Raw genomic sequence first — 22812 nt, forward strand, 5'->3', positions numbered from 1 at the left:
TGATGATGGACCACAGGTTCTCAATGGGGTTCAGATCAGGTGAACAAGGTGGCCATGTCATTAGTTTTTCTTCTTTTATACCCTTTCTTGCCAGCCACGCTGTGGAGTACTTGGACGCGTGTGATGGAGCATTGTCCTGCATGAAAATCATGTTTTTCTTGAAGGATGCAGACTTCTTCCTGTACCACTGCTTGAAGAAGGTGTCTTCCAGAAACTGGCAGTAGGACTGGGAGTTGAGCTTGACTCCATCCTCAACCCGAAAAGGCCCCACAAGCTCATCTTTGATGATACCAGCCCAAACCAGTACTCCACCTCCACCTTGCTGGCGTCTGAGTCGGACTGGAGCTCTCTGCCCTTTACCAATCCAGCCACGGGCCCATCCATCTGGCCCATCAAGACTCACTCTCATTTCATCAGTCCATAAAACCTTAGAAAAATCAGTCTTGAGATATTTCTTGGCCCAGTCTTGACGTTTCAGCTTGTGTGTCTTGTTCAGTGGTGGTCGTCTTTCAGCCTTTCTTACCTTGGCCATGTCTCTGAGTATTGCACACCTTGTGCTTTTGGGCACTCCAGTGATGTTGCAGCTCTGAAATATGGCCAAACTGGTGGCAAGTGGCATCTTGGCAGCTGCACGCTTGACTTTTCTCAGTTCATGGGCAGTTATTTTGCGCCTTGGTTTTTCCACACGCTTCTTGCGACCCTGTTGACTATTTTGAATGAAACGCTTGATTGTTTGATGATCACGCTTCAGAAGCTTTGCAATTTTGAGACTGCTGCATCCTTCTGCGAGATATCTCACTGTTTTTGACTTTTCTGAGCCTGTCAAGTCCTTCTTTTGACCCATTTTGCCAAAGGAAAGGAAGTTGCCTAATAATTATGCACACCTGATATAGGGTGTTGATGTCATTAGACCACACCCCTTCTCATTACAGAGATGCACATCACCTAATATGCTTAATTGGTAGTAGGCTTTCGAGCCTATACAGCTTGGAGTAAGACAACATGCATGAAGAGGATGATGTGGACAAAATACTCATTTGCCTAATAATTCTGCACTCCCTGTACACCGGATGCAGTCTTCTGTGAGTGGTAATCAGTTTATTTTCTCATTAGGCCCTTTTATGTTTATCACTTTATCTAGAGAATCTGTACACTTGTGTTTGTTGGCACAACCAACTATGTTGTTGCATTAAATGTTCTGGGCAACATCCACATGCTAGTAGAAACAGTCTTGTAAAGGTCCTTGTGCTGTACTGGGATCAGTCTGCTTGAATGTGTTCTTATTTAGTTTTTACATTCAGCATTTAGAAATGCTGTTTGCATTCAGCATTATGTAATTCACACATTTTTATTGAACTGTAAGAAACTATATACAATTTTCACAGTTTAACATCAGACAAAGATCTGTTGTTTAAAGAGAAAGCATCAAATCATGTCTGCTTTTAGAGACAGGATTTGATAGACCAGAATTCATGTCAGCAGTTTGGTCCGCATTTTGTCATGTCCTAAAAATGAACTTACAGTTTTTTTCAATCGCTAACAAGCGCCTACCCATACTTCAGATACTTTTTCTAAACTCTTAACACAGACTCACACCTACAAAACACAATTGGCCAAATGGATAATTTTCTTCTCAAAAATACATTTTGTTAAATATATACTAACTCTTCATTTCAAAATAGAACACATCTTTCTCTGCACGCACTAATTGTATAAAAACACTATAAATCTGACTCAAAATGAAATTACTCTGTCAAAGAATAACACTTGTTTTCACTTCACAAGGTACATGCAGTCAATCAAAGTACACCAGGTTTCAAAATACTGGCTATTATTGACATTACAAAAACTGCATAGACTTTTATGTTTCAGTTTTACAGGTATTTGCATGCGAAACATGCAATCCACCATTTTGACACCAGAAATGTCTTGGTTGGTAACTGTATGTCCACATGTACAGTAATGTTCACATTCAAAAGCATTCCAGTAAAAAGCAAACAAGTTTTTGTTTCTTTACTGTTTTACTACAGGAGGTACAGTAGAAACACGGTATGATAGGACAGAGAAAGTTTTACAGTATTGCTTACAGTGAACAAAATATCCATGAAACACACAAGAGCATTCTGAACAAAAAAACAACAGCAAAAAGCCAAGATAAAAAGGGGGGGAGGGGGGCTAAAAAGAGGCAAAATTTGCATCTAATCTCTGCGATCTTCAGGGTTAGGCCACATGTTTTCATCAACATCACATCTGATGTTATCCAAGTCGATGCACCTGGGATAAAACCGCCTGGTATGTTGGATCCACCCTTCGCAATCGTCAACTGTGATGTCCCTGGAGCCAGCATCCATGGCTTCAAGGAGGGACATCTGGTCATGTGGCTGATGGTCATAAACCTTCCACCTCCATGCAGAAAAGAACTCCTCTATGGGGTTGAGGAAAGGTGAATAGGGTGGAAGGAAGAGACTTACCAGTCTTGGGTGGACTTCAAACCATGTTGTTATTGCTTGCGAGTGATGGAAAGCCACATTGTCCCAGGTAATTACAAAGGTCCTCATGTTTTCACCCTCCTGACCCTGCTCTGGAACCAGGCGCTGGTGGAGATCATTGAGAAAGGCAAGCAAGCGCTCTGTATTATAGGGTCCAACCTGACATCTGTGAAGGAATAATCCTGCATTTGCAATTGCTGCACACATGGTAATGTTTGCCCCTCTCTGTCCTGGCACATCAACTGTGGCCCTTTTTCCAATTACATTTCGTCCACGTCGACGCCTTTTGGCCAGATTGAATCCTGCCTCATCGATGTATATGAATTCATGAGGGGCCTGGTTGGCCTCCAATTCCATAACTCTCTGAAACAAAGTTAATGTAAGTCATGTTATTACTGTATACCATACTGTACTGTAACCTAGTATTGTGTAGGTTACCTACTTGCAAAGTGCAAAGCTTATAGAACTGGACATTGGATTGAATATACACTATACCTGGACATATTGTCGTCGTAGCTCCTTGACCCTCTCACTGTTCCTCTCAAAGGGAACAGTGTAGAGCTGCTTCATCCGCACTCTGTGTTTGGACAATGTATTGTCAAATATCTCATGGTCCGCCACAATTCTAGTTTGAATTTCACGCAGTTTTATTGCATTATTTGCAGTAACCATTTCTACAATGGCAAGCTCCTGATCATTACTGAGGAGCTTTCCTCTTCCCCCAGAGGGTGGAAGACGTTGCATTCTTTAGAAAGACAAAAAACTCAACATATGCATTACTGTATGACCATATTGACATGTCAAGTGAGAATAGAAACAATCCATGTAAAATGCAATACTTACCTGTTGGTTTGTTGAAAGATGCGTATAATGGAGGCAACCGTTGACCGCCTCAAATTGGGCTGCACTCTTTCACCAGCCTCTCTTAGTGAAAGACCATGGTTGATTACATGGTCAATGATAGTGGCACGAATTTCATCACTGACTACTGTTCTTGCAGCCCTTGGAATGCCACCACCACGCATTCTTACACCTCTACCTTGCCCTCTCCTTGGGCCTGCTCTTCTCCCTGGGCCCCTTGCTCTTACTCTTCCTTGACCAGACATTACAGTGTTTGTCTTTTTTTTGTTTCCAAACACATCACTCCTCAAGGTCTTGCCTTATAAACCCCACTGAGTCTAAGCCAGAATGGAAGAAGCTGTGGTTGGCCCAATTTACCCAACATAAATCAGCTGTGTGTCAATTATTCAATTGTTTGTTTATTATCAGCTGAGATATATTTTTGATATTGATATTGTTTTTGTACTGATATCATTGCAGAAGCAGAGGTTTTTATACTGTATCTAAGGTTTGGAATATTGTTTTTGCTATTGTGGGATGTTGTGTGTTAACATTCGTAGATACTACAAAAACAGTCCATAATTTTGTTGGGAGGTATAGCTTGTCTGTTAAGAAAATGTAAGCGTTGTGGAAATGTGTTCACTGACTGCATATTGGGTGAACACGACATGAAATGTGTGAATGGTATGGCCACAACAGACCGATGCTGTGCTAATTGTGTTTAGAGTTTTGCAAATGTGACAACTGTTTGGACAAACGCTTGTTAGCGACTGAAAAAAACTGTAATATAAGGTTAGTTTTAGATTTTTAGATTTTAATCAGGTTAAGTTACCATATTTTTACCTACTAGTGTGAACTCACAGAGCCCAAGACTCAATTCAAATGTCTCCAAGTTTCAAAGGTTGTCAGTTTTGTGCACCGCATTAAAATTTGAAAAATAATTTTCTGTCTTGTGCGCATGAATATGTGCATCTGTGTTGCAATGCTGCCACCTGCTGGACCGAGCTAAATTATCTAAGGCAAAACAGTCTCACCTTGAACTTGAATCCAGCTCTGCTCTTTATTTTCATTAATAATCAAATAAAAACAAACTATCACACAGAGGTTGCTCCTGCTCTGTTTACACTGTGATAGGCTTTGCAGCAACGCTCACAGTTAAAGATGGGATATCTGAAACACAATTAGCTTTTTTTAAAATCACTGATTGAACATAAGTTAACACATAAACAGAATAAATGTCCATCAGTAGGAAATGCGCCTGCACCAGTGGCTTATATTACCCATAGAAACAATTTCTTGTGTTTGTTTTGTGCTCTTCTCTTTCATTCTTTTGAAACGTTTTTTTTTTTTTTTTGACTTTTTACTTTTTCTACTTTTTCCTGTTTTGTCCAAAATATAACAGTTGATAGGGGTCAGCATGGGCACCCTGACTGGTCTGCTGCCATGCAGCTCCACACACAACAAACTGCAATGTACTGTGTATTCTGAGATGTTTCTGTCACACCCAGTATGATGTTATTTTTGTGCCTCTATTCTGAGCGCATATAAAAAACAATTTGCAAGCACAAATATTGCATTTTGAGGAGAAAATTATTTTGAGCGAAGCAAAGTTTAATTTGAGCAAACAAAACTCATTGTTGTGTGCAAGAAATGTATTTCAGTGTTTGCTATTAACCATAAGCACACACAGTAACAGCCCCTCTCGCTCAGTTGTTGGCATTTGCTCTTGATCAGATCTCTGCTCTGTGTGCTCACAGACATCTGCGGACCTGCTCTCAGTGTGTTGTTCGCGCTCACAATATCTCTGCTTCATGCACTCTCAACTCTCTGTACACCATTATAAGTGTGCCACAAAACCAACCATCACAGACTTGGATACAAATATTCTGATTGGCTGTTACTGTCTCTAATCAGCTTGCTAGCTACTGCATTCCGGAAACACAATCCAGAATGTCTGTAAATGCATTTTTGCTTAGTATGTTTAATTATTTTACTTTAAAATATATCATTTTTAAGGCCATTGTTGTTTTAATCTAGTTTAAACCAAACCACTCCACTAGGCACACTAGAAGCTTTTTCTTTGCTAGACTTAGTGATATGAAAATAATCTCAATACTTCAGATGCTTTCACGGCTCAGTGCTGTATTTGAATTTTGTCAGTGTTTCATTTTTATCAGGTTAAGGTATAAGTTTGAAAAGACTTTATGCTTTTTTTCTTTTTATAACTCTGTGTAACTTCTGCAGCCGTTATAGAGATGGCAGCCTGCAGGCTATTTCAGATGGCACAATGACAATGCAGCATGTTTTCAGTCAGAACAGATCCACTTTTAAAACACTTTAACAGCTGCCTGGTTCCTCTGGGACTCTCAGCCCTTGGCTGTGGGCACCCCACCTGGGGCCTCCCTCCCAGCCTCACACACTGTCATACTGTTTACCACATGTAAAATAAGAACTTAAGTAACATGAATAGAAATCAATAAAAAGATGAAAGAAACACCTGAACAAGAGGAGCGTATAAAGAATTTATAGGAAAAGCTAAATGTGTTATACACCACTGTGTATTCAGATCATAATTCTGATTGCAAACCTGCCAGACAGGACAGGAAAACATTAAAAAACTGTTTAAAAAGAAACGTGTGAGATTATTTTTAGTCAGTGAATAAAATACAGACTTGAAGAATTTATCCAAAAGGAAATTTCATGTTGATCCAGTTTAGCTGCAGCACCACCAGTCAGAAAACAACATAAACCTGAACTTGAATAAGATCGGTCATTTAAGATGAAATTTGAACAATATCCATTTAAATAAACTGACCAAATAAGTCATATGTTGCATGAAGATACTTAACCTTCCTCTTGTGTTAGAGTTGGCACCGACTCGTTTTAAATTTCAAATGCATAAAAAAATCACATAAATTTGTTTATTGCATCAAGGCTTTTTGACTTTGTCAGGAACCTCTATTTCTACAAAATAAAACAAAAAAAATCGTTTCACTAAATTATAAAATGCCCTAGTTGAAATTATGACCTTTGTTTTGTTAGGGTTGGTTTCGACCCAGTTATAATATTATGAGTATAAAGCAATAATTAGAGCCAAAACTGAAATCATAAGTGCACTGTCAGCTGACACACTGACAGTCAGCTCCTCTCCTAATCATATGACCTTCATGGGAGTCTTATTTTGCGTGTTTTTCCAGTATACCTGCGCAAAAACAACAAAAACAAAGATGGGCATGTCAAGACGTGAGGTAAATTCACTCATTTGAGTGGCCATTTGACTTCCAGAGTGCACATTTACAATTTGCAGCATACAAAAATGAGAAGAAGATTTACAATGAGCCAAGTTCTGGATCATATTTTTGGTGAAAATGAAGGAGAGGACACAGATCAGCATAGCGATTCAGATGGGCAGGTTTCTAAGGAGGAAGACAACGTGGACTATCATCCAGAAGACACAGACACATCTGATCAGAGGAGGAGGTCGCTGGTGCTGAAGCTGCTCCTGGTGAAAGATTCAAGTCCAAAAACAGTATGATCTTTTGGAGCTAAGTACCGCATAATGTACATGGCAGAGCAGCTGCTGCAAATGTCATCAAAACGACCCTTGGAATCACAAGATTTGCTCTGACCAGAGTCAGTGACATCAAGAGATGTTTTGAGTTATTTATGCCGTTGTCACTAAAAAGGATCATCATTACTATGATTAGCATTTAATTAGCATATCCCCTTTCCACACACATCCTGAGGACTGACTGTTACTGGGATTACTGTGTTCTTTACTATGGACACAGCAAGCTAAACCTCAAACCTTTCCTGTCATCCTGCAGGCAGCAGCCAGTCTGTGAGGACCAGCTTCATCAGGTGTGAGGTCGTGCTGCCCTGCATCTACTCTGAACGGCTGTCTGAGTCAGTTAACACCTTCTGGAGGGACAAGGATGACAAAGTTGTTTTGGACATCATCAACAGCAGAGAGGATGAAATGGATCCAAAGCTTACAGGTCACGTGTTCAGCTTCCCAGACCAATACAAGACTGGAAACCTCTCCATCATCATAAAGGACCTCAGGGCGGACGACGCCGGCCAGTACGAGTGTGACATTCCCAAAGTGAGCTGTCAGACCAAGATGACTCTGAAAGTCACAGGTCAGTTCAGCAGCACGAGCACTTTATTAGGAACACCTCAGTGTTTGTGCAGCAGCAGCTCAGGGGTCTTTGAAAAGTGCAGAAAAGGATCGCATTGCAGTGATTAGTGAGTAGAAGAGGATGGATGAAGGTCAAACAGTCAGGACAGATTTCCACTTTATGTCTGATTCAGTGAGCATCAGCAGTGTTACCATACATCCATGTGACTCTACATATAAATAGCATGAACCCTCATCATGACTGAATGTGAGATCAGTTATGGCAATAATTTTTTTTGGCTGCTTCTGGTTCCTTTAGCAGGTTAAAAACAGTATGCTAAAATCCCACATTATGGTAACTTTAGTGGGTTACATCACAGGTTCAATTAGGTGATAATGCCATTTGTAAGGCAAGAAATATCCTCTGAAACAGTTTGATTCAGTTCAGCTCATGCCCGCCTTAAATTAATAGATCAACTTTTTCAACGTTGTCCTGACTTTCTGGAAGCTTTCGACACTGAAATCATTCCAAATGTTGTTTGGTAACAGATCATCAAAGCTTTGTATTCTACACACATTTAGTCCAATAAAAACAGGAATGCAAAGGTATATTTTATATATGTCATGGTGAATTGGATTAAAGGACTCAGGTGCGAGACTCCTTGCAGAATGACAGTGGATTTATTTACAGTGAAAAGGTGAGTTAACAGTTTGAGTCTATAATCCAAAAGGGCAGTGCAGTGATACGGCGACCTCTCCTCCCGGTGACAGTGCAGTAATAATCCACAACAACTCCTGGTGCCGGCTCCTCCTCCAATCCCTGGACCCTGGAGGCAGATGAGAAAAAACACACGCTCAAAAAACGTCCTCTCCTTCACAAACCGGGCATGCTAATCACAACTACGCTACCCGGTTTAGTTCAACGTTCCAGCGTTGGTTGTAACTCAACCGCCCCGTTAAATAGGTCTGCGCTGGCAAGGTAATTCCGCACAGGTGCGATGATTCTAGCTCCACGGCTTCCGGAAATACATGTTCCAGCAGACAAACACATGCACAGGATGGAGAGGAGAACACGACACAGTACACACAAACACCACAACAAATTGGCAAGACGATCGGTGAAGACCGTCTAGCCATGACAGTACCCCCCCATTAACGGGAGCCACCCGGCGACCGACCAAACTTGTCAGGGTGCCGGCGGCGGAATTCCTTCACCATAGCATCATCCAGAATCGCAGACTGCGGCACCCAAGCACGCTCTTCCGGACCATACCCCTCCCAATCCACCAAAAACTGGAAGCCCCTACCGCGACGCCTGGCATCCATAATCCGCGTGATGGCATAAGCAGGAGCGCCGGCAACGACCCGGGCGGGCGGCGGGGGCCTGGAAGGCGGGCACAAAGGGCTGGTCCGGACCGGTTTCACCTGGGAAACATGAAACACATTATGAATCCTCATGTTGCGAGGAAGGGCCAAACGAACAGACACCGGATTCAACACAGCTTGGATCGAAAAAGGCCCAATAAAATGCGGGGCCAACTTCTTGGATTCAGTTCGTAAGGGAATATACCTGGAAGAGAGCCACACCTGCTGTCCAACACGATAGGCAGGGGCTGGAGTGCGGCGACGATCGGCCAACCTCTTATTTTGCGCCGTCGTCCTCAACAGAGCCGCCCTGGTGGTGCGCCACGCCCGCCTGCAGCGTCTCATATGATGCTGAACAGAGGGAACAGCCAGCTCACCTTCAGTGATGGCAAGTAATGGTGGCTGGTACCCCAGCGACGCTTCAAACGGAGACACACCAGTGGCCGCCGACGTGCTGGAATTGTGGGCGTACTCAATCCAAGCCAACTGGTCACTCCAGGTGGATTGATTTGAGGAAACCACACAGCGTAACATGGTCTCTAACTCCTGGTTTGCCCTCTCCGCTTGACCGTTCGTCTGAGGATGAAAACCTGAAGACAAACTCACACGGGCCCCAAGTCCTGAACAAAACGCCCTCCAGACCCGGGAAGTAAACTGGGGGCCCCGATCAGAAACAATGTCTTGTGGAATCCCATGTAACCGAAAAACATGCTCGGTAAGGAGCCGAGCCGTCTCTAAGGCAGTCGGGAGCTTGGGCAACGCTACAAAGTGCGCCGCCTTGGAAAAACGATCTACAACAGTTAGTATGGTCGTGTTACCTGATGACGACGGTAGACCAGTGACAAAATCCAAAGCAACATGCGACCAGGGGCGCTTGGGGACCGGCAGAGGGTGCAAGAGACCGGCCTGGGGGGCACTGGGGGTCTTATTGCGAGCGCAGGTAGGGCAGGCCGCAACGTAGTCCCGAACATCCCTGAGAAGAGAGGGCCACCAAAACAAACGTCGCAAGAAACTCACGGTGCGGTTCTTACCAGGGTGGCAGGAGAACTTTGCCGTATGGGCCCAGTGTACAACCTTGCCCCGGACCGTTGTGGGGACGAACAGTCGTCCGTCAGGGCCCGTCCCTGGGTCTGGCTCCTGTTGCTGGGCCTCTTTAACCATCCTCTCGATCTCCCATGTGATAGCTCCCACGATGCACGTGGCGGGCAGAATGGGTCTCTGCTTCTCTCCGTCATCCGTGTGTGGTGCAAATAGGCGTGAGAGAGCATCGGGTTTCGTGTTGCGTGATCCTGGTCTGTAGGTTATAGTGATATTGAAACGTGTAAAGAACAGGGCCCACCTGGCTTGACGTGCATTAAGACGCTTAGCTGCCTGGATATATGCCAAGTTCTTATGGTCCGTCCAAACCACAACGGGGTGTTCACTTCCCTCCAACCAGTGCCTCCATTCCTCCAGGGCCAGCTTGATGGCGAGGAGCTCCCGATCGCCCACGTCGTAATTCTGTTCCGCTTGCGTCAGCCGTCGAGAGAAGTAGGCACATGGGTGCAGCTTGCCATCCACCCACTGGGAGAGAACGGCCCCCACCCCCGAATCCGATGCGTCCACTTCCACCACAAATGGTCGGGTGAGGTCAGCCTGGATCAGAATGGGAGCAGAGGAAAACAGTTGTTTCAAACGGGCAAACGCCTGCTGCGCGGAACTAGACCATAGAAAGGGCAGTTTGGGAGAAGTGAGTTGTGTGAGGGGAGAAACCACCTGGCTAAAGTTCCTGATGAACCTCCTGTAAAAGTTGGCGAACCCGATAAACCTTTGCAGTTCTCGATGAGTCTTTGGTTCGGGCCACTCCACCACTGCCTTCACCTTAGCAGGATCGGCTCGTAGCCGCCCCTCCTCCACAATAAACCCCAAAAACGGCACAGACTGAACATGAAACTGGCATTTCTCACCCTTGACGAAAAGTCGATTTTCCAGCAGACGCTGCAGCACCAGTCGCACCTGTTTCACATGTTCGGCTCGAGTCTTAGAGAAGATGAGAATGTCGTCTAAATAGACAAACACAAAATGATTAATAAAGTCACGCAGCACATCATTAACCATCGCTTGGAAGACAGCGGGGGCGTTAGTGAGTCCGAATGGCATGACCAGATATTCGAAGTGCCCCAAATGGGTGTTAAACGCCGTCTTCCATTCATCCCCCTCACGAACACGAACCAGGTGGTATGCATTACGGAGATCGAGTTTGGAGAAGATAGTCGCCCCTTGGAGTAGTTCAAACGCTGAGACAAGAAGAGGGAGGGGATATCTGTTCTTGACGGTGATCTTGTTCAGGCCCCGAAAATCAATACAGGGGCGGAGAGACCTGTCCTTCTTCTGTACAAAGAAGAATCCGGCCCCCAGAGGGGATGTAGATGGGCGAATTAGGCCGGCAGCGAGAGAGTCTGTAATGTAACGCTCCATCGTCTCACGTTCAGGCTTTGAGATGCTGTAAAGCCGGCTGGTGGGTAATGGGGCGCCAGGGTGCAGATCTATCCCGCAATCATAAGGGCGATGAGGCGGGAGAGACACTGCTAGGTCTTTGCTGAAGACTTGAGCCAGGTCGTGGTACTCCGGAGGGACGGCTGAGAGATCGGGTGTCTTCGCCTGAGCCGCCGGATTTAGGGGCACTAGACTGGGCACCGCTGCACGTAAACAATGTTCATGGCACCACTCGCTCCAGCCTGTCACGCGTCCCTGAGCCCAGTCGATCTGCGGATTGTGCTGTCTGAGCCATGGGAACCCCAAGACTAATGGGGTGCCGGGGGCTTTAAACAGAAACAGGGAAACTCTCTCAACATGGTTACCAGAAAGAACTAAAGTCAGATCGACAGTGCGATGGGTTATTGCCGCTAACGGGCTGCCGTTAAGAGCTGAAACCTGAAGAGGCTCCTGGAGAGGAACCGCGGGGAAGCCCAACTGCCTAGCAAGCGATTCATCCAAAAAATTTTGTTCAGCTCCAGAGTCCACTAACGCACGGCACTGGTGAGTGTGAGATTGAAAAATCAACTTAGCAGAACAACTCAGATGGGGAGCAATGTTCATGGTCGCACCCGTCAGTACTCCCACAGCTACTGACGGGCCTGGTCGTTTCCCCGAGAGGGGCATGCGTCAGCAAAATGTCCCTTCTTTCCACATGCAAAACACTCACCCGTCTGGCGTCTCTTCCTCCAATCTGTGGAGCTCAACCGTGCTCCGCCTAACTGCATCGGCTGCTCCTCCTCCTCCGCTGACCGCGGGTCCGTCCCCTTCCACTCCAGGGCCGGTAATCCAGTCCGCCACCCAGCGCCTCCCGGTGTCCGCTTACTGAACTCCCGATGGTGATCGTCCAACTTAATACATAAATTAATCAATGCACTCAAGGTCTTAGGCAATTCTTTGGAAGCCAACTCACGCTTCAGTCCCTTGTTCAGACTGTTCAAGAAAGCTCCCCGGAGCGCCGTTTCCTCCCAACCAGTCTCCTCAGCGAGAATCCAGAAATCCACCGAAAAGTCAGCGACACTCCTCCGGCCCTGTTTTAAAACAAACATCCTATGTGCCGCACTGTCAGGGTTAGTTCCTTTATCAAAAACACTTCGAAATTTGCTCAAAAAATCAGGGTAGGAAATCTGAGGCTGGGAGTTTAGGACCGCTTGTGCCCACTGCAAGGCTCGACCTGTTAACAGCTCCACCGTCAAGGTGATTTTAGAACAATCAGTGGCGTAAGCCTGAGTCTGCTGCCTAAACGTGAGGGCACACTGCATTAAAAATCCCCTACTCTTGTCCAAATCTCCGGAAAATTTTTCTGGGACTGGCAACAAATGTTCGCGCCGTGGCAGAGGAGGGGAGGGAGGCAGTGGGCAAGCAGCAGCGACGTTGATCAGAGGCGGCACTGGTAAAGGCCCCCCAGCAGCTCCAGGTGGAGATAGCAACATACCTTTTAGCTCGGTCACAACTTGGATTAGCGCTGATTGCTCCTTGGAGAAATGGCGTAACATGTTCTCATGGCGTTCTAGTAGCACCGCCTGAAGCGACAGCTCGCGCCGCCAAGGTGCAGAGTCCGCTGAGTCCACTTGGCTGGAACGTTCTGTCATGGTGAATTGGATTAAAGGACTCAGGTGCGAGACTCCTTGCAGAATGACAGTGGATTTATTTACAGTGAAAAGGTGAGTTAACAGTTTGAGTCTATAATCCAAAAGGGCAGTGCAGTGATACGGCGACCTCTCCTCCCGGTGACAGTGCAGTAATAATCCACAACAACTCCTGGTGCCGGCTCCTCCTCCAATCCCTGGACCCTGGAGGCAGATGAGAAAAAACACACGCTCAAAAAACGTCCTCTCCTTCACAAACCGGGCATGCTAATCACGACTACGCTACCCGGTTTAGTTCAACGTTCCAGCGTTGGTTGTAACTCAACCGCCCCGTTAAATAGGTCTGCGCTGGCAAGGTAATTCCGCACAGGTGCGATGATTCTAGCTCAGGACACTCCCCTCCGGTCAACTGCCGTTCCGTGCCACGGCTTCCGGAAATACATGTTCCAGCAGACAAACACATGCACAGGATGGAGAGGAGAACATGACACAGTACACACAAACACCACAACAAATTGGCAAGACGATCGGTGAAGACCGTCTAGCCATGACAATATATGTATTTAAAGGAAGGGGAAAAAAAAGAAAAAGGTGGACAGAGTGGAACTTTGACTTGTGCTGAGTCAGATTGTGACTATTTTGTCTCTTTGTAGACACAAGTATATACATATGCATGTAAATATGTAAGTGTAGTTTTTTCCCCCCTTTTTTCTATACTAGAAGTGTCTGTTAAGCTGATTCTGTTCTCAGTGCTGTTTCATTTAGCCCTCGGTGACCAGTCTGAAAAGAAAAATCGAAGTCAGAATTCGGTTTTATTTTCATATAGATATTTGATTATTTCCAGCGTGGGTTTGCTTCCTACAGTTTAGTCTTTATTAGTCCCAAAGCAGAGTTTTATCTGACCTGACTCAGTTTCAGTTCACTGTTCTGACCTTCACACTCATGATGATGATAATCTGTGTTATGGTCATTAACTGAAGACTTTTCATTTGTTGCCTCTCTCCAGAACTCTGTAACCAACATAAAGATGTGTGGAAATGTTCCTGCTCCCAACAGCACCAAAATTTCAGACTGTTGTTTAGGTTCGGGAGATGTGATCACCCCTGAATTACATAAAGCAGCCAAAACTTTGACTTCATGAAATCATTAATATAACTGGTAACTTAGCTCGTTTCAGTCCAAATGAGCATCAGGCTTCTGTCTAAGGCAGGGCAATATGGCCAAAAATATTTATCACGATATATATTTGAAAATTTGCAATAACGATATAACTGACAATATAATTGATGCAAGACAAAATACTTTACAACTCCACAATTTTATTAGTGCAAAAAACCCCATCAATGTATTTTCACTTAAACAAGCAGCTGTTTTTTATGTGCATTAAAGCTACATAAAAATTTAACAGTGCAAATGCAAATTCCTTGCTGACAGTTTAACCAAAAGGCATTTTCAGTGGAAATTGGCCGACATATCCTGAGCATAACCATGTAGAATATCCACAAAACTTAAAAAGAGGTTATACACACACAATGCAGCACAGTATGTCTTACCCTTCGAGGCTCCTGACTACGGTAGCCGTAATGCTCCGACAATCCATCAAGTGGTGCGGCTTCGTAGCTTAGCAAAGTCGTACTAAAACATTTTTTTGACAGATTTTTGAGCGCCGTGTACCACATGAAATCAGTTCGGTAATATTGATAATAAAGACGGCCCTCTTGCATGCTCTACCACAAATTGTGCTTTGGTGTGTATCTGACGGACAAAAGCTAAACCAGTTCCACACCACTGAAGTTGCAGCATTTTTACAAACCAATTCTGATTCATCTGTTTCATTCAACGATCCGCTTTCGCCCTTCTCATTCTCCGTCGCCGCCATGCTTTTTCCGCCATGTGCGTATGAAAACAAAAGCACTGCAAATGCGGGTTTTTCCCATATTCTATCGCGATATTTCATTTTCTTATTATTGCCTAACATTATACCGGCTTTACTGTGAACGGTATGGCCCAGCCCTCCTTCTGTCCTTAAAAATAAAAACTTTTAACTCTGATTAAACTGATCTTGGGTTGTTTTGTGTTGCAGAGAAATCTGCTGTTAAACTAACATTCAAGGATATCGTTTCACCTCATTCAGTGGGAATATTCTTTTTCCTCGGTTCTCAGGAGGATCTTAGTCTTCGTTTCAAAATGTTTACGTCACTATCAGTCAAACACACAACCTTCTCCACATAAAGTAGCTGAATGGAAACAAAGTGCAGACCGTCATTTATCATGGTGTTAAGCACAGTCTGAGAAAAAACTTTAAAAAACTGCTGAAAATAATTTTCTAAATGTTACATGTGTTTTCAAACAAAGTGACAAAGTAGCAATAGAACCTGTAGATGATGTCCCAAAGCCTGAACCCATCATCCCTGTAGTACATCATTCAGCCCCCGCTCTGTGATGTCATCAGGGATACAGAGGGAGGGATGGCACCCTTTCTACTTGAAGCTGTAAACTAGAGAGCAGTCAAATCCCAGTAAGAGGGTTGTTAGGTTTAGGTTTATTAGTCTTTTTATACCGAAGTACAAGATCCAGTCTCAGATAATAGAAGGTCCCGAGCTAAGTAATTAATCTGTAGAGTGTAGCGAGTGTGAGGTATGAGAAGCTGATGAAAAGAGAGAAGTATGTTGAAAAAGAATGTATGAAAAAAAACGTACTTTCTTGTCTGTGGTTGTTTCATTGTTACGTGTGTTTTGTTTAATTCCGTGTTTCACTGCTGTGCAGCCAACAAGAAACTAAACTACCAAAGTCAAAGTCACAAGTCTTGATGCTTTTAGAACTACAACACTTCCTCAGCCTCAGTTACTTTGTACAGAGGATGCACCATGGGCAGGTTGCGCTCCAGAGACACTTTAAAAACCTCAGCCAGCAGGTGAGAACTGAGTTCAAACAGATTAAATTCTGCACTTCTCACGAAGATCTTGGCCATCAACCAGTCATACTCAGAATCAGTAGGAGGAAAGATTGGGTTGTCCTCTGCTGGTTTCTGCTTCAGTTGCATGAGGAGGAAAAAACTTAAGTAAGTTATAGCACTGTTATTGTAATTAATTATTTAATAACAGGTAGAAATACCCAGATAATTCAATGGAATGATCATTATTTCCCAATGTATATAGTACAATAATGAATTAGGAGTGCATAATTGAAGGAGACTGCCACCTCTTATCTGTAAGGCTGAATTCAGACACACATCAGAGGAAAGTCATTTCTACAACTTGTATCCACAGTTTTATTATTTCAATCTCTATCCACAGATTCTGGTACCACCACGATAAGCAGAACAGGTCATCAACTAATAGGAAGGTTGGTGGTCCGATCTCTGGTTGCTCCAGTTTGCATGCCAAAACCCAGTGTCCCTGGGTTGAAAATCCTGAACCCTGAGTTGCTACGTTCATTGGAGTGTGTGAATGTGTATTGATGTTATCTAGAAAGTGTTTAGATGTAGGAAGCTGCTGACTTGAATATGGCTTTGGGAAGAACTTTGCTTTAGGCTTGGGGACAGGAGATCAAACTTATCTTCGTTTCCTGTCAGAGAAAATCCATAACCACTTTCTAGATACTACAGCATGGGATGCTGATACCAGTAACCTGCTTAAAGATGTTTTCAAAAAAAGTGTGAATGAAAGAGTAAATCAATGTAACCTTAACCAACGTTCAAACTTAGACGCTAAGTTTAATAGTTTTTAAGTTTAAAGCTTACCTGAATAGTCCGGCCTACACGTCCACGTCCTGTCCGGTCACCTTTCAGGCCGTTGGCTGGACATCGTTATTGTCTCGGCGGGCCTCCGGCCCTGCTCAGTCGCCGCCGTTGCCTTCCACGCAGGCGGCCTCCAGGACTGTTTTTTGGACTTTTGTGCTGTCGCCCTCCGGGCCGGCCCCCTGCACCACCCGGTCCTGGACTCTTGGACTGTCGTTCTCCGGGCCAGCCCCCTGAACCGCCCGGATTTGGACTGTGAGGCTGAACTTTTTCAGAACTGTTTTCCTGACCGGCCTCCAGATCCCCGTCGCCTGGGTCGCCGCCATTGCCGTGCGCACGGTCGGCCCCCTGAACAGATTGTGACTGTTCATGAGACTAAAATCATCTCACTGTGGTAATGTAAATATAATATGGCCAATATTATATGTATTGTCAGATTATTATGATATATATATAAATAATACAGGATATATTACAGCAGTGATTTTGAACTCTGGGTCAAATATTCAAGTTGCAGTTATTTATGTTTCCTATCACCTTAAAACTTCACTCAAAGACAAGTATCTTTGACAGTGTGTATACAGATGTATTATACATAAGAGACAAATATTGTTCTTTTAATATGTTGGCATTATTACATTTGGCCCAATGCTTACATACCGTATTTTCGCAACTATAAGGCGCACATAAAAGCCTTAGATTTTCTTTAAAAAGTGCGTCGCGCCCTGTGTGTTGTAAGGGGGACGTAGTAGAGAACACCATGAGAACGCTAAAGGGTGAAGTGTGGGCGTTGATCGTATATACCGGACAATCGCACATACCTGTATAAAAGGACAGGTATGTGCATTATGTGGAACATCGTTGTTTTAACAACCCTGAAAATGGCAAAGAGACACGCTTATGAAGCACAGTTTAAACTGAAGGCCATCAGCTACGCGGAGGAACATGGAAATCGAGCAGCCGTGAGAGAATTTAAGATTAATGAATCGATGGTTCGCAAGTGGAGGAAGCTGGAAAACAAGCTCCGACAGGTCAAGAAGACGCAGCTGAGTTTCCGCGGACATAAGGCGAGGTGGCCCGAGTTGGAGGAAAGACTCGAGCGGTGGCTCATCGAGCAAAGAACGAGTGGGAGAAGCGTTTCGACGGTCACCATTCGACTAAAAGCGGTTTTGCTAGCAGAAGAAATGAAAATTGAACATTTCCGTGGAGGTCCGTCTTGGTGCTTTCGTTTCATGAAACGGTGCCATTTTTCCATCCGGACCAGGACTACGGTAGCGCAGCAACTTCCAGCGGATTATAAGGAAAAGCTGGCCATCTTCCGCTCCTACTGCAGCAAACACATCGCCGACAAACACATCCAGCCTAGCCACATCACTAACATGGACGAGGTGCCGCTCACTTTCGACATCCCGGTGAGTCACACTGTGGAGAAGAAGGGGACCAGCACGGTAGCGATACGCACAACGGGGCACGAAAAGTCTTCTTTCACTGTTGTGCTTGGCTGCCATGCTAATGGACAGAAACTGCCGCCTATGGTGATTTTTAAGAGAAAGACTTTGCCTAAAGAGAAGTTTCCAGCAGGAATCATCATTAAGGCAAATGAAAAGGGCTGGATGGATGAGGAAATGATGAAAGAGTGGCTGAGGGAGGTGTATGTAAGGAGACCAGGTGGTTTTTTCCACGCATCACCATCGCTGTTGATCTGTGACTCTATGCGTGCCCATCTCACAGCCAATGTGAAAAAACAAGTGAAACAAATGAACTGTGAGCTTGCTGTCATTCCGGGAGGCCTGACAAAGGAACTCCAACCGCTGGACATCGGTGTGAACCGGCCGTTCAAAGTAAGGCTGCGAGCGGCGTGGGAGCGATGGATGACCGATGGGGACCACAGTTTCACTAAGAGTGGAAGGCAGCGCCGGGCGAGTTACGCCACAATTTGCGAATGGATTGTAGATGCTTGGGCTAACATGTCTGCTGGCACTGTTGTTCGAGCTTTCGCAAAAGCCGGCATCATTTCCGAGGAGCCGCACGGCACGGAAAGTGACTCTGATGGTGAAGAAAGTGAACCTGGAATGTTTGATGGAGATTTAGCGCAGCTGTTCAATTCAGACACAGAGGATGAGGACTTCGATGGGTTTGATTGATGACAAATACCGGTAATAAAAATGTGAGTACCAAATTCAGTTTTGCTCCCGCTTTATTTTTAAACACGCATATTTGTATGCGCCCTATAATCAGGTGCGCCTTATGTGTGTGTTAAATACAGTAATGGCACACATAACTGAGACTGCGCCTTTTAGTACGGTGCGTCTTATGGTCGTGAAAATACGGTACATGTGTAAAAAGGAAAATGTACGAGTTGTGAAAACTGTGTCTGATAGAATGAGGATTAGACTGATATATTAAATAGTCCTTTATTGGGTGAGAAAATCAGACCATGTCATAACTGCTTTAAGTCATACAGAATAGATATCAGAGCCTTAAACAGGCTGACTTCTGCTAAATGGGTCAAACTGGGCAGAAAGTATACAAACACATAACATCCTTATAGAATATGATGTAACACTATAGATCAACTTACCTCAGAATATATAAAGCATATAAACAATTACAGCAATTTGATGCAACAAATACAGCAGTACGACTAATCCAAAATACTCAAAGCTTCATAGAACTGAAACAAACATTTATTTTTAGCTCCATTCTGCTGCTGATACATACTTTGTTTCTGAATATTAAACTTGTTGCTGCCTTTCATAGTGTGTAACTTGAAGGCCACGAGTACTTTCTCCCACACTGAAAACACTGGAATGATAAAATTATTTGAACATTACCTAATAAGACTGATTCAGGACAGACAATTTGTTATTTTAAACTTTTCTAGCAGTCCTTCACAAACAGGAAAAGTCTGTCTATTCTCTCCATCTGTCAGCTGCTGCTGGCTCTTCCTCACACACTGCTGAGTTTGTCCTGGTGGATCATCAGGGGTGCAAAGCCTCACAGATGATGTGCAGCAGTGGGTCCCTCAGTCTGTCCTCACTCTGCACACTTGCAGTTGTCACACATGGAAATCAAATGTGTGATAAGCTGCGGGATTCAAACACAAGTGTAACTTATAAATACATGTTCATACTTTTATTACACAATCAGAGAGAAAGAAACAGAGAGAGAGTGCAGGACAGACAGACAGGTGATAGTCTCAGGTGTATACACTGCTACAAAACAGCACAAGAGAAGGAGGATTTAGGGTTTGTGTTATTACGAGTGCTAAACAAGAAGAGTTCCCAGATGGTACAGTGGACACATGTGTGACTCCTGTGATTAAAGCATCTTTCTTTCAGCTTAACGAGTGAACCGTCAGCTCGTTCAAACACACGTTAAAGTCCGTTTGGCTCGACACCACCGGACAGAGGCAGCAACATAACATAGCTAACATTAACAGTGCAGTGAATCCTGCTTGTGCCGTGATATTCAGGACTGCAAACCGAGCAGCATCACTGACTTTCAGCTTGTTGTGTTTGTGGATATATGACTATATATAAAATCATCACATTATCTGTAAGATAAGGTCGACAATATATATATTTAGAAGTAGAGGCTTTAAAACAAAGTTAACGCTGAAAGTACAAACATCACTAATGTTGGCATAATTTTGCCGACATGTGGCTCACTCTTCGGCCGCTCCCTTCTGCCGTATTTTGCAGCAAAATTATCCACACCCACCGCCACGCTATGAATTGTGGGATATATGGGACCACGAAGCGTGCACCGGACTGTCACTACCCGATCCGTACCGGAAACCCGATCGGTACCCCGCATGCGCAAATCTTACGTCACTTCCTCTCTTTGCCAACATTGCGACATTCAATATATTTGAATGATACGGTTAGCGCCCAGTTAGCTCCTAGCATTTCTCAACAGCTCTGCCTCCTTTTCGACTGCCCGGGACATTTAAACAATGGATAATCCGTATACAAACAAATTCATGCTTTTCTCCTCAATAGAGAGCGTCCCCCGATTGAACAACAGCGCCGTAAAATAAGAAGAATGGCGCCTAATTACAGACTTAATAATATTGACTTAGCAATGTGTCACATGAAGATTCATCAGCCAGATTAAGTGTTTACTGACAATTGACAGTGATAGAGGACATCATCATCACTATTCCAACAATCCTCTCCTCACAGACAAGCATAAACACACTCGACTATCGCTAAATCAAATTTAACACGCATTTGAAATCACGTTAGAACACACATGCATCAACACTACAACGGGAGGTTTGGAGTCTTCTCTCACCCCCATTCTCTGCGACCTGCTGGAGCGGGGGGGCTAGGAGGAGGAGTTGGCCGTCCGACTGCGGTCTGGAGTGTGGGGCCTCCCTGCTGCTGCGGAGTCGGGGCGGTCTGCCTCCCCCCACCGCAGGGAAAAGGGTAACACCACCTGGGTCTGGGTGCAGTTCCCCCCTCCAGGGGCAAAGGTACCTAGACCCGGTTCGTAGAGTATGCTTGGGGAGTGTGATCGTCTGTACAGCGTCTCTTTATGTCTGTCTCCACGTTGGTTGAGTGTGGAGTAAGTGCATATGAGAGCATGAGGGTGGGAATGGATGTTTGTATATGTGTGTGCCTGTATGTCTGTGTCTATATGTCAGGTTGAGTGTCAGGCGCCACCTCTCTGGGGACATCTCAGGCCCTCCAAGGTTTGGAGGCCTATCTCCCCCTACCACCACTTCCCCTGCCAGTGGCGGACTCCCTCAGACATCGGTGCGTTGGTGGTTCTTTGTGTCTGGGGGTGGGCGTCCAGGTACACACCGGCTCACTCCTTGGCGGCCGCTTATCGGGGCCTGGAGCCTGGGGCTCGCTCGGGCCACTTCGGAGGTGGGGTGCCCCCGGCCTCTCGGCCTGGGGCTCGGTCACTCAGGCACGGCTGGCTGCCGGCGGAGCTCACGGGCGCGTCACTGCAACTCCCCCTGGCTTCTGCTCCGCGGCTGCTGAGTGAGCCCTCATCTGGGACTCTCCTCAGCTCTTTCTGGGACAGTGGCGCGGCTGCCCCTCTGTTGGTCTTCCTTGGTCTCTTGTGTTCTGGGGGCCTCTGGATGTCTGGAGTTTTGATCTCCTCCATACCTGCTTCATGCCCTGGAGGACGGGGCTGTGGCCCCCCCACACCCTCTAGCAGATCATTACATGAAGGAACCTTTAAAAAAAAAAAACAAGTGCGTCCATGCTCACAGGTGTACACACGGGTGATCACACCCACAAACTACACCCTTTTTGGCTCCTACCTCAAAGCACACTGTGTTCTGTTGATCTTATGTGCTGCACAATAATGTTTAATATTTAGTATTTACTGTCATATTCCCATATATCATTGTGATGTTGTTTATTCTATTACTCTTGTTCTCTTCTGCTTGTTTTCTTTTTTCTTTCGCAACAGGTGATCCAGGTGATCGATATATGCATTTTCTTTTTCTTTTTTTTTTCTGCCCATTCTGTTGGTTTTTGTTTTTTGCCCTTCTCCCCCGTCCCTCTTCTCAGCTGTTTCTCTTTCCCTCTTTCTTTCTCCCCTTCTTTCCCCCAGTCAAGTCTGTCCCGTATTCAGTAAGTGAAAATAAAATAAACAATAAAAGGTGAATCAAATGGACCATTACGGCAAGGCTGGGATGGTCAATTTGGTAAAGTAAATCCGTTGGGCATCTTTCTTTGCCTTTAGACAACAATTCTGATGGCAAAAGAGCCAAACGGGACAGGCAAAAGAAAAAAAAAAAAAAAAAAAAAAAAAAAAGAAAGAAAGGTTAATTCATTATTGCAAACATTTTAAGATATACTTATTATTCTTAACATCTTAACAGACCCATAACTATCGTAAAACGCTACGACCGGAAGTAGACACCTTTCGCGCATGCGGGGTACCGATCGGGTTTCCGGTACGGATCGGGTAGCGACACGGACCACGCTTGATATTTGGGGAAATCGGCGCATTTGGAGTACACTTCGAATTGGGACAGCCGTCGTCGTGTGGCGGTGACGTAATCGCACTTAAAATGCGTACTTCAAGCGTGCAGACCCTGAATTGGGACACAGCCTGTGTCTGTAAGTTCAGTCTGTGTTATGTTTCCTGTTTTACTTTGAAAGTCCGTGTCTCATGTAAATGCATCTG

At 44.9% G+C, this 22812-nt stretch overlaps 2 protein-coding genes across 2 annotated transcripts in view; both read right to left on the reverse strand.

Annotated features, from left to right (window-relative positions):
• Positions 1-22812, reverse strand: part of LOC120718196 (lymphocyte antigen 75-like) — a 44081-nt gene that overhangs the window by 17444 nt on the left and 3825 nt on the right. The window lies entirely within an intron of this gene.
• On the reverse strand, positions 2199-3077 carry LOC120718183. Its single transcript, XM_040006608.1, has 2 exons — positions 2985-3077; positions 2199-2852 (listed from the first exon to the last, which is right to left on the reverse strand). The coding sequence occupies exons 1-2, from the start codon at positions 3057-3059 to the stop codon at positions 2199-2201; spliced, it is 729 nt and encodes a 242-aa protein (XP_039862542.1). The 5' UTR covers positions 3060-3077.

The sequence above is a fragment of the Simochromis diagramma genome, unplaced genomic scaffold (assembly GCF_900408965.1).
Source record: "Simochromis diagramma unplaced genomic scaffold, fSimDia1.1 OVJJ01000518.1, whole genome shotgun sequence".
NCBI classification, from domain to species: domain Eukaryota; kingdom Metazoa; phylum Chordata; class Actinopteri; order Cichliformes; family Cichlidae; genus Simochromis; species Simochromis diagramma.

Bases quoted from the DNA above. Each gene is read 5' to 3' on its own strand.
- LOC120718183 (XM_040006608.1), bottom strand. From the start codon at position 3,059: ATGAAGCAGCTCTACACTGTTCCCTTTGAGAGGAACAGTGAGAGGGTC. The intron at 2,853-2,984 runs GTATAGTGTATA...ACTTTGTTTCAG, and splicing joins TACGACGACAATATGTCCAG to AGAGTTATGGAATTGGAGGC.